General features: G+C 38.1%; 1 protein-coding gene across 1 annotated transcript; it reads right to left on the bottom strand.

Annotated features, from left to right (window-relative positions):
* Window positions 1-849: 849 nt before the first annotated feature.
* Window positions 850-11,851, bottom strand: entpd2b (ectonucleoside triphosphate diphosphohydrolase 2b). Its single transcript, XM_026174366.1, has 9 exons — window positions 11,464-11,851; window positions 8,669-8,786; window positions 7,269-7,419; window positions 5,019-5,178; window positions 4,538-4,765; window positions 3,490-3,759; window positions 1,966-2,085; window positions 1,747-1,881; window positions 850-1,638 (listed from the first exon to the last, which is right to left on the bottom strand). Exons 1-9 carry the CDS (start codon window positions 11,575-11,577, stop codon window positions 1,420-1,422), a joined length of 1,515 nt encoding a protein of 504 aa, XP_026030151.1. The 5' UTR covers window positions 11,578-11,851; the 3' UTR covers window positions 850-1,419.
* Between the last annotated feature and the right edge of the window lie 463 nt (window positions 11,852-12,314).

Raw genomic sequence — 12,314 nt, 5'->3', positions numbered from 1 at the left:
ATGCATCTGCTCTTATATAACTATCATTAGCTTACAGCTTTAAGTGTTTAAGGTGTGTGCTAACTAAAAATAAAACAAGATGATAGTTTCGGTGAAGTTTAATAAACTCCTTGCTATCTAAAACATAACAGGACACCGGAGTATATTCTCGAGCACCTCACACTTCTGATAATCAGCTGTCTGCTTGATGTTTATTCAGCTGTGTAAAAACGATAACTTTAATCTCAGCCAAACCGATTTACTCAGGAACAAATAAAATACAAAAAAAAAAAAAAAGCCAAACAATAACACTTTTAAGTTATCTAAGTGACTTATATATATTGTATATATATATAGTGAAAGACTGTGGTGAGTTTGAAAACTATTTGCTGGGAGTCCGGTGTTCTCACGGGCTCTAGTGAGCCTTGCCCCCGGCTGACTATCGAGCTGGTGGGTAACAGACGTCTCCAAAAACGTTGGAGCGCTTTTGAAAATATGTGGTGTCTTGATAAACTGAGCAGATATTTGAGGTTTATACAGCTACATTCTCGCCTGAAAATCTGTTAAACATTTATTTTGTGACCCAGAAAGAATAATAAGAGTAATATTAAGATGAACTAGCTGTCACCATTGTTGTAAACTAAGCAGGGCCGCATTATGAATTCTGGGACAGAGCTTCTTCTTCTTCTTCGGAGTTTAACGGCAGCTGGCATCCTTGTACATGCAGTGCTGCCATCTTCGGTTTCAGCCCTAGTGCCAAGTGAAGGGTGGATTTGACAGAGAAGCAAAGGACAACTGCTGCCCACCTACAGTAGGTCATTGGATAATATCTGTGGTCAAATGCCTTTCTGAGTCAAATAACAGCAGATATTCACAAAATGCATTTAATATTTTATTCAGCATGACTTGAAACTTGCATCAAAAACTGGGTTCGCTGAGGTCAGAGTAAAGGAAGCCGAGGGCCATTTTCCAGTAGACTTCCAGTGTTTTTGAGCGAGTTGCCACCTGCTGGCCATTAAAAAAGATGCACTTTTAAGGCACTTTCACGTTGGCATTGTTTTTCAAACTAAAGTCAGAGTACTCACTGTCAGCTTTAAAGTAGTTTACATTCACAGCAAGTTAATGCAGTGGTTTCACTCATTTTATACATACCACTGAATTATAGGTTAAAGCAGCAAACTGTATAAACATGTTAAAGTCAAAACATTTTGTATATGTCATGTTAAAACTTTTGCAGTCAATGAACAAACCACAGTTTACATTTAGCACTAGTTAAAAATAAGTCAATTGGTGTAAAAAAAAATTCAAAAGCAAACTATGGTATTATATAACAGAGAATATGCTTAAATTAAAACTTAAATCTTGCTCCAAATCTTCCTTGTCGGGTCAGTGTTCAGAGCAAAATAAAAAACAAAACAAAAACCTGACATCATTTCTTAGCTAAATTGTGCTTTCACTGCCTCTTTTCTTATTCTGTCCATTATAAACTCTAAATAAGTAGAAGGAAAGCACTGCGGCAAGGAGCATGACAAAAAGAAAGATGAGGGATCCCCACACTCCTGGGGTCAGGGCCTTTCTCAGCTCCAGTTGCTCTGCTGGCAACAAATTGCTTAAACTCAGCATGTAGCCCAGAGCCCAACCCACCATGGTGTCAGCAACCTGCAGGGTCAGCAACATAATGATGTGAATATATTTGGATCAACTCCCATCCATTTGCAATGGAGCATTGACATGTTTTGTTTTTAACTGGAAAGAGATAATAATCACCTTCTTCTGGAAAGAAATGTGTGGGAATGTTGTGTCATTGAAGCCATATCCTCTCAACATGAGAGTATTGAGAAACACAGAGGCAGCACAGTAGTAATGCAAACGGGACTTTTGCTCTGGAGCGAGAAGCATCATCTGGAAAAATACAATAAATATTTTCACATGCTGCCAGAAACAGATGTTCTGGATAAGTAAAGCATGAATAGAAAAGGTGATTACTTGGGTGAAACTCATGCTGCACACTTTTTTGGTCACATCCTGTAGTTCCGAAGGAGAGCTAGCAGTTATGCCAGTGACTTGTTGAAGGAATGAGTGAACATAGAAGAAAGCAGAGAAAGCCTGAAAACAGAAAAGGGAAAAGAAAAAAGCTTGTATGTAAAAAGTGATACAGCTACAGCACAACAATCAAATAAAAGTTAGCCATGTTGAAAGGCAACCGTGTAAAGTTAACTATATTCAGCAACGTCAAGCAACTGCAGAGTTGATTGACCTCTGACACAGTAGGAAACGCAATAGAGGGTTACCCAGGCAACCGGAGCCTGGAATTAATACTAGTGGCCAACCATCAGGGTCATCCTGTGTGGATGGAACTTCAAGATATGTTTTGATTTATATGCACTTACCACCAGTACAGTTAAATGGTAGCTCACCCTGGATAGAATATAAATGCGTTCCACTCAAGATCGCGTTAGTGCGACATGCCTTCTCTTGAATAGAACTATGGGGTATCTAAAAAGGCAAAAGCCAAACACAAATGATGCCTTTGAAAAACTCAGCAGCAATGTCTCTTTGCAAAGATCAAAACCCCTTCAAAATGTGTAAGATTTGTGAGGAGGTCACATAGGAATCATTTTAGAAGACATCTCTACCATGATTGTTCACAAAATAATAAAACATTGTTTAGCAGCTCTAGGTTTGAAGCAAAAAAAAAAAAAAAAAAAAAAAAAAAAGGACCAATATAAATATAATTTTTTTTGTTTTGAAACAAGACTTGACGGCTCACTGGTAGAAGCTGGTCTGCTGGAGATAGTCCACTATTGTTTCCTTGGTTTATGCAGCGTTTCAGTCCAGGTGAGAGCGATAACACCAATCTGAGATTACATACCACCTCTATGTAGGCGGTTTCACCATTCTGATATTAGTCCTGCTATGGTGGCATGATCAGTAAATTTGACAACACACCTCTGTGATGTGCCAGTGTTCAGGATAAGAGCGATCTCCCACCCTGATATTCTGGGATCTGTTACTCACGAAACCTACAGCAGCATTCTTACACTGGAGTTTTCCAGATTTAGTTGTGGAGAGCTATGATGACTGCATCCTCCGTTGACATGTTTGCTTGATATGCAAATTGTTGTAGGTTGATCAGCGGGGAGGCCCGTCTTAATGTGAGAGAGGATGAGACTCAAAACATCTGGTGATGTTCGAGGTTAGAATGACTTGGCATGTAGGGCAGGTGTAATTTGATTACCAAACTACACCTGAGAAAAGGTGTCACTGTTCAGGAGGAAAGCAAATGTTAATATTCAACTACCCTTGATAAACAGACCTGTGCTTATGACAGCATGGACATGGACAGCATCTTGAATGTATAGTGTGGTCTGCAATGATGTTACTTTCAGAAACAGTATAGCAGCTTTAAAACATTAAAGTTTTGTGAAAAGAAATCTGGGATTGTGGCGGCACCTTTGACATACAGGCTGAGCTTTAAGTTCAAGAAAGCATTTGTTCTGCTTCTCTTACCATGAAACCTCCGGTGACATTTGGTTGGAAGACTTTGTCAAATGAGCACTGGGAGAAGGGACAGCTGTTGAAGGAGAAGACTTCAGACACGTTACCCAGACAGTATTCATAGTGTCCGCTGCCATGTACTGTCACAGAAGCATGAGGGTCGTAGGAGCTGGGTTTGTACTTTACTGTACATGGAGAGTCGAGTATACTGCTGAGCTTCACCGTCCTGCTGTGGTCTGCAGGATAGCAGGGGTGAGTGACAGACTGAGGGTAACCCTGAGACTGAGGAAGAGGAAACATTGAGTACAATGATCTTATATACATTATACTGGTGATTTTATTGGAGAAGTTGACCTTAAAAATACATCAGTATAGTTAGATATGTTCCTCTCTACATAGCTGCATGTTTCTACCTTAACTTGCAGCTGACATTTACTGAATGGAGTTCCTAGTAACTCATTTTAATGTGCCAGTTTTAAAGCCACATACCTACACTTACGTTATTCTATTATAGGAGTGAACATTTCTGTGTTACAAAGCTAAAGTCTAATACTACGCATCATATTAGACTGAAGCCAGGGAGAACCTGAAGTGGCGATTTCAGAAAAAGAGTTTCAGAATCACTGGGCCTGTCCCCTTCTTCATCATTTATGTATTTGGCCGTCTGTGTTCGCATTATTACCCAAGTGTTTTTTTTTTTTTTGTTTTTTGTTTTTTACACTGTGGTTAGAAGAATAACTAAGTGACATTCTCTAAATCTCAGCATTTTGCTGATTGGCTCCGCTGCAACATTCCTGGTGCTGCTTAGAAAGTCTGGTTCTGGCAGCAGCAACATCTCAGCTCTATTCTTTGCTCCCTGTAGTCATTCTGTGTTTTTGTGGCAAGATCTAACATTTGGTTAGGCCTAGTGACTGGTTAGGTTTGGGATGAATCTTGTTTTGGATAAATTGATTAGTTCATGTATAAAAGTAATTGATGTAAAATCCTGAAAAACAGTCATTTTGTGGACAGGATTTTTCTTTTGAGCTTTTCTTGTGATTTAAGTGTCACGTTACACTACCTTCATTATATGAGCCAGCAGTGTCATGAGGAACTGGTCCTTCCCATAGCACAGGAAGCTGTGTGTGTACAGAGTATACTCATGACCATAAAGGCGCAGCTTCATCAGATCGTCTTTGTTCTCAATTTTTTCCTGAGTAGCAAATGTTATCTGCGTGGACGCGCCACCCAGATCGAGAGCTCCCACTGTCGGTCTGCTGGGGCTGAACCAGTGCCCCTCAAAGCCATACTGCAAAGGAACAGTCACAAAAACCTGGCTTCATCCAATGTTTGCATCTCTGTTTTGGAAAAGTATTTACAAATTAAACTAATGCCTTACTGAATATATAAAGCCATTTTCAGAAAACTTGCAATACAAACGCTCTCATAATGTTATCAATTTGCTGGTGAAGTTTCACAGTGACAGCAATAACTGACTTCTAGTCTCCTCATAAATAGTATTGCAGATTCCTACTGATTTTCACATTTACACACTTGGATACCTTAATAAAGTTCTCTGAGAGATAGTTAACTGTGACCCATCCATATGCCCCCTCTTCTTTGCCACTCAGTATGGCTGCTCCCCGGTAGTCGAAAGGGTAGGACTGGATTTTTTGTCCCACTTCCTTCAGAATCTGAGTGGACAGCTCTGGACTAGATAAACTGAACAAGGAAAAACAAATAAAAACAAATATAATCAAGATTTTTAGTGATAAGACTTTCAGCAAATCATTAGGAAGAATGATGATCATGATGATAATTATGAACACTTCATTATTAAAAAAAAAAAAAAAAAAAAAAAAAAACCTTCTGCTGTAAGCTTCAGGCACAAGTTTTAAAACTGCAAATCAGGGGTGTCAAACATAAGGCCAGGGGAGCAGAAATGCCCACCAAAGATTTACATTTACTTAATTGCTTCATAACAGAAAAGGCAAAGAAGAAATTAAATAATAAAGTTACTAGAAGTACTATAGAACATTATGATTTTTTATTTATTTTTAATCTGTTCATTACCTCTGCATGAGACAAATATGCAGACAGGAACTAAAGAACAGATTAAAGTCAAAACTAACATTTAAATTATATGAAATCTTTTCCAGATATTTTCCAAGCTATAAGTCATCCTTATGAGGTCTTTAGATCTCCCAGTAAATTTAAATTAAAGGATGATGATTATTTATTATTATTATTATTATTATTATTATTATTATTATTATTAGAGTTTAGAATAAGCTGAAGTCAAGATTGTGTGTCACATTAAAGTTTAGTGTCAGTGCTACATGAAAAACATTTTAGTAAACATTCATGCTGATACTCGTCAGTAAAACCCACAAACAAAACAGCTCAAACTATAAAATGAGGTGGTGTATTTGTGTATGGAAATGCATTTGTGACAAAACAGCTTTTAAAACACATTTGCAAGAATCAAATGATTTACGCACGCATGCAAGTTAGACTGAGTGACTGTCCAGCTGTTTTCCGCTGCATATTTGATTGAGTTATGGTACACATACAAGGACAGGAGGCCTTCTTCCAGATGTTTAAATCCATACTTGATAGCTGCTTAAACCCAATCAGGCAGTTTTGCTGGCTGAACTGAAAATAAAAAGATGGATTCCTGTCTGCAGGCAACGTTAAGCCACTAAACCAAATATTTGAATACATTTAAACTCTTCTCGATAATGCTTTGCATTTTCGACACTCATACCTTCAATTTTATCTACATGTCTGAATGCCCCGTCACCATCCCCACTCAATGCTCTTAACTTTATAGACTTTGGTTTGACCCCATTGCTGCATGCCCTCCACCAGGCACAATAGAACTGGTACAAATGTAAAACATATCCTGCTCAGGATACTAGAGATCAACACATAAAACAACTTTACACTGTCCAATCAATTCTCTGTGAACTTCAGTGTGTGGATATTGAGGGGATCTACAGGTTTTGAGAGACCCTCAGATGTGTTTGTCTTTCCAATAAGAAATGCAGAGGGAGGAGAGGCTTAAGTGCTTGCAGGTGGCTACAAACACTTTTAAGGTAATTTCCTTATTTTAAAATAACATAACGCAGCCAAATTATCCTGAAACATGTGACTTCAGCCCTATGAAATTTGCAATCACTGCTTATTCCTCGTGTTTATATTTTTTCATCCTCAGACCATTCAATGCAACAAGGGTTGCCGCTAAAATAATCTGGCTAAAACAGTCTTAAATGAAGGATTACATTTAAGCAGCTCTTTTACAGAAAACACGTTATGATGGTAAGAAATTTGCAAGAGACAAACTGAATCTAGGGGAGACCATTTTTGGTGGATACCTCATTTTCTGAAGCAGGACCTCTTAGTCTATTATCCAGGAGTCAAACAGGGCTATTCACTGCATGCCAACACAACTGACAACAATTACACATTGTAGGTGGCAATATCATGAAGCTGGTTAGGTTTGTCCAGTGGAGTCATTACAACAAACAGTGCAACAGCTACTCTGAGAACTCTTAAACAACATTTAGCTTTTTTCACTTTTCTCTGATTTCTTCTGCACTTGCTAAACTTGCTATATTTGGCACAGAAATAATTATATTCCCAACACATTCATCTCCATGAGATTCATCTTGTTTAATGAATGTGTAAGCCGGTTAAAAAGGCCAGTATGGATTGCCATTTTAGCATTATTACAAGATTTACTTGGAACAGGATCAAAATTAAGGTGATGCATAACTAAAACACATGGAAACAAAACAGACACGACTTACTGCAGAAGCCTCATGCCGGCTGTGGCTCCCAGGTACACAGGTGTGAGCTGGTGCTTGTCTTTTGGGATGCTCTTCACTGCGTGATCCAGACATGCTTCTAAGCTTTGCCCTGCTGCTCCCGGTTGACCTGCATAACTTGCAATTCCTTCACCTGAGCGAATGATGAACATGTCGAACAAACAAAATCTGTTTGATAACATAATCAACTTGGTGTAATATTCACAAAAATCAGTGTTAGCAATTGTGACCCATATCCTTGTGGTGCTGCAATACAAAAGAATCCAACTACTATCCCAGCTTCCCAGCCAGCTGTATGAAAATCTGCTGAATTGTGTGTGAAATTTTAAAATATTAACGTTATCTAAAGTCACAGAATAAGTAATATTAAAGCAAGTTATCTGCATTAACTCAGAAAAAAAATGATTTGGGAAAAACACTTTATATTTAAATAAGAACGCATATTTCCTCCTCAAGACATCCATCTACAAATCCTTTCTTAGGATCATTTTATTATGAAACATGTCAGCATAAACACCGTGCTCATGAATGACAAGGGGGGAAAAGTTGTTTAACACAGGAATAAAAGCCTTTTACAGGGCAGGAGTGGCAAACCACAAAGCTCAACTCTGACTCGATCCTGACTGTTGCTAGGCAAACATTTGCTTTGACATCAGTGCAGTGATGCAATAAAAATGACTCATTCAGAAAAAACTCCATGCAGACTTTCCCACAACCAACTCATCATTAAGATTTCCACTATTTCTCAATTATCAACCAAGTATATAAATTACTATGTGGTGTAATGAGAGTACTCTTCCATTAGATGAAAGGTAAACTGCATGTATATTGTTATGAAATAATGTGATGAACTACACCTAATAGGTTTAACTTAAGAGTAGTTCACTTATAATGAATGTATAAAGTTATGTTGAAACTGGTTAGTCTTCTTTGTTAGCACAATAAAGGCTACTTCTCATTAGATCACTCAATACCGTGAATGAATCTTAGGCAGACTATTTCCTGCTGTGTGGGAAAGAACAGCTGCGGACAAAAAAAACAAAACAATATCCTGACCTCCTTCTCCCAAGGTTTGTGTGTAAAAATTGCGAAAGAAAGAAAGAAAGAAAGAAAGAGAACCCCCCCCCAAAATGCCTTCAATTTCATTGATGTTTTAATTACCATTCAAACTTTGAGCATCTATTGTCCATATGCTATACAACTTTTGCATATACATAACTTTTCCATTTGTCTAAACGAACTGCACCAACTTCAAATGAACGTATGTGTCAAACAAGTCTGCACGATTTCCTGCAAATATTTGTTGCTGTAAGCACCCTTTGTTTTTCAAGCAAAACTCTACCAATGTTTTTGGTGTGGGAAGTGCTACTTATGATACCTACCCTCAGCATGACATTTGCTATGCTGGGTGACCACGGCTGTGCCATTTTGCTTATTTGCTGGCCACTTGTATATGTATAAAGATGTGTGTGAGGATCCAGCATCCAGGACAATCCCATACTACAGAGAAGGGAAATTCAGGAGAAAAAGCAGTGAAAATACATTTTTTCCACCCTTTACAAAGATTTTTGTGGCAACCGCTTTGAAACAGACCTCAAGTTAATATAGCAGAGTAGCAAAAATGACTTTAAGGATCGTGGCGATGTGACCTTCACCATCTGGCTAGAAATGAGGTCAACTGGCAATCAAAAGAGCCTTATGGATTTTATATTGTACAAGATCACATGTTTGCTTTGAAAACAGTGATTCAACTACTAATCCAGCAGTATAAGATCTTTATAAAATAGGACTTTGATGTCCTAACATGTTTTCGTCTTCTTTTAGCTGCTTCCTTTAGGGGGTTGCCACATCTGCCTCCATCTCACCCCATCTGTAGCACCCTCCCCGGTCACACTAACTCTCTGCATGTCCTTCATCCATGAACTGCCTCTGATTTCTGCATCTGTTTTCCTACCTGGCAGCTCCTTTAAGTATCCTCTCTCTCCCCCTGCACATGTATAAAATATCTCAGTATCCATAATACATTTTTATTTTATTTTAAATCAGTTTTGTGTTTGTCTGTGGAGTCCTCTTAATGGAGTTGTGCAATGCAAATACTACATCAATCCACACTGCTTAAATAATACAAAGTTTTGGCCCTATGAGAAAAAAATGAACAAGTTCAAGGCTAATGAAAATCATTATTTTAAATGAGTCATTTCATCTAAAAATCAACATGGACCATCTGCTTGACCCTCTCCGAACAACAAACCAAAGTTTGGACACAGAATAATTTCTGTAAAAGTTTAGCTTCAGCTCTTAAATACTTTTATATATTAACTTAAAAGGCATCCTGTTGCCCCACTTTCAGGTTGTTTTATTTCACACTGAAATCTGAGGTAATGGTTGAAAATTAATGTCACACATACTATGAAAGATAAACCTGAATTTTAACTGGTTTTTAAATGAATCAGGAGCTACAATTTGAGCTACACACTTCAACACAAAAACAAGAGTAAAAAACAAACAACAACAACAACAACAGGCCTGCACACAAAAAACGAGATGAGATAAAATGCTTACGTTTTTTGTTTTTAAATACTTTTTTCAGCCAGTTTTTATTCTGGATTTGTATTTTTAGGGAAAATAAGAGATGAACAGAAAAAGTTGTAAAAATTTGCAGATTTCAAATGGAATGACCTGAGTGTAAAATCCATAAATTGAGGAGTAAGACTTTAATAGCATAAAGCATCAACTAAAATACATTTTAATCATTTTCCTTACTTTTAGTTAAATGCACTTCATACACTCCAGTTGTGCTGCCTGCCATATAAACTGCTGTGTTACAATTGTTTTTACTCTACTTGTTTGTGCAAGCCAAACAATTAGTATCTGCAGAAACAGAACTTCAGACATCATCTTATATGCCTGCATGTCACAAGACCAAGACCCATCACGGGTTACTTTAATGAAATGATCTTTGCGACGCATAAATGTTTCACAACTGCATACGTGGTATGACATTTCAATATATGGTTAGAGTGATTTGAAGACAAGCAAACAGCATCCCAGCTTTTTGGAAACGGAGTAATAAGAGGCTTAAGTATGAAATTCTGGAAAAAAAAATGCCTATAATTTGTAATTCTAAGAAGCCAAAACAATGGAGTCAAATTATATTTGGAATTTTTTTTTTTTTTTTTTTACAGTGTGGGTGCTACAAGTTATCCTGAACTTGTAACATTAACACAGATTCAGCTGTGCTTCATCATAATTTTAGGATCATGCTTTATGCTACAGTATATGCTCACAGCTGTTTGTAAAATGCTTTGTAGTATAGACATTTAAAGGAAAAGTTTATGCAGCCAGACAGATTTCAATTCTGAGCTCAGTTGCAGGTCTGCGTTGTGCTGCTGTGGATCAACAAATATCAAATCATTACAGCTTCAATGCCTTCTGAAAATAAAGGAATCTGGAGAGTGTGCTGAAATCTGCCCACCCGGGAACCCATGTGACCGACAATGCAAAGGGAAGGGACCACACGCGTCTCATATCAGTGCTGCAGGTGAACGGCAACAATGTACAGACATGTTCCTAATCACCCCTAATAATAATTCTTCATTACTGCTGTGCACTCGGCTGTGAGGAATCCCAACACATGGCAAACAAAACACGAGACGCTCTAATTGTCTGTTCAGTCCTTTCAACACACTGTTGCATTTGTCTCCTCGGAAAAAAAGTAGAAGAAAACCTTTGTGCTTGCTTTCTCAGACTGGATTCCCACGTTATTGCTGGGTGGAAGGGGAGCTACATTATAAAAGGGAACCATGGGATATTAAGCTGGTGACACAAAAATGAGGGATCAGCAGTAACAGAATTTGGTGTTGAATGGCTCTGCAGCAAGCCAGTTGCTACTGACACGGCCCTATTGGGCTAGAAAAATTAAGCATAATATAAAATGTAAATTCAAAATATGGGGCCATAATTAAACATAAAACAGAGCTTAATCCGGATAATAAACAAGAGTAGTCACTGGCTGTTACATCCAGGTATCAAGGCTAATGTCGTCGAATTCCCTGGTCCCACATTTAATTTTTTTTTTAATTTTATTTTTTTAATTTTTTAATTTTTTTTTTTTTTAATGTACCACCTGTTTCACACCCTTCGCACAACACACTGAAGCGCACCGATCCGACCTTACCCTGAGCTCAGGTTCCTCCTGAACATTCTCGGTGGAAATAGTAAGGAGGAGGATTCCGGCAAGTCCAAACACCAGCAGCGCGATCGGGACAAGGTGAGCAGACCGCTGAGCCATGAAGCGAAAGCGTGAAACGCAACTCCTCTCTGCGCCTGCAGGACACTCAAGCGCCTACCTACTGTAATAGCGTCCAACTGGGAGAAATGGCTGGCTGCCAGATAACCGGAGGAGTAGTTAAAAAACACTACAGAAGTGAGACATCCAGGAGAAAAGGAGTCTTTAGCTACCCAATCCGAACAGTGCATGCTGGATTTGTTTCCAGATCAGGCGGTGTGCCCATGTGTAAATCATTCGAATGATTTACTGATGATTAATTGAGAACACGCAACCCGGTATACGTCACACCAAGAGAGCAACAGCTACAAGTGCAAGCTTATAAGGAAGTATATTACGTAATATGTGAAAAGGTTAGTTATTGAAAAAAGTTATTTATGCGTTTTTTTTCCAATAAGGCATTTTATTCTTATCATAATAATAAAGCTGCAGTGTCAAACCTATGAAGTTTCCAAATGTATGTAAATTTGAAAAATGTTGCTTTTGTCTTAAGTTGCAGTCTGTTTTTAGTTTCGCCTCTCTGTGATTTATCAACATGAATTTGCAACATGAATATGTTTTGGTAAATATATCAGAAAAATAGCATGTCTGTCCAAATATATGTAGATAAAATTCACCTGTCTTAGTGTACAATCAAACATTTCTTCACTGCTGATAGAGCTCCAGATTTGCCTTTCACCAGATGTCAACCCAACTTAAAATCAGTGAGTAGTGCTTCGTACCACCACCAACAAAAGAAC

This window comes from Astatotilapia calliptera, chromosome 7 (assembly GCF_900246225.1).
Source record: "Astatotilapia calliptera chromosome 7, fAstCal1.2, whole genome shotgun sequence".
Taxonomy (NCBI): Eukaryota; Metazoa; Chordata; class Actinopteri; order Cichliformes; family Cichlidae; genus Astatotilapia; species Astatotilapia calliptera.
The sequence above is the reverse complement of the archived record's forward strand: the minus strand, read 5'-3'. Positions and strand labels throughout refer to the sequence as shown.

Coding starts and splice junctions, on each gene's coding strand:
- entpd2b (XM_026174366.1), bottom strand. CDS start 11,577: ATGGCTCAGCGGTCTGCTCACCTTGTCCCGATCGCGCTGCTGGTGTTT. Junction 4,766..5,018: donor TCTCAGAGAACTTTATTAAG/GTATCCAAGTGT, acceptor GTTCCTTTGCAG/TATGGCTTTGAGGGGCACTG. Junction 2,086..3,489: donor ATGTCACCGGAGGTTTCATG/GTAAGAGAAGCA, acceptor TTCTGTTTTCAG/GCTTTCTCTGCTTTCTTCTA.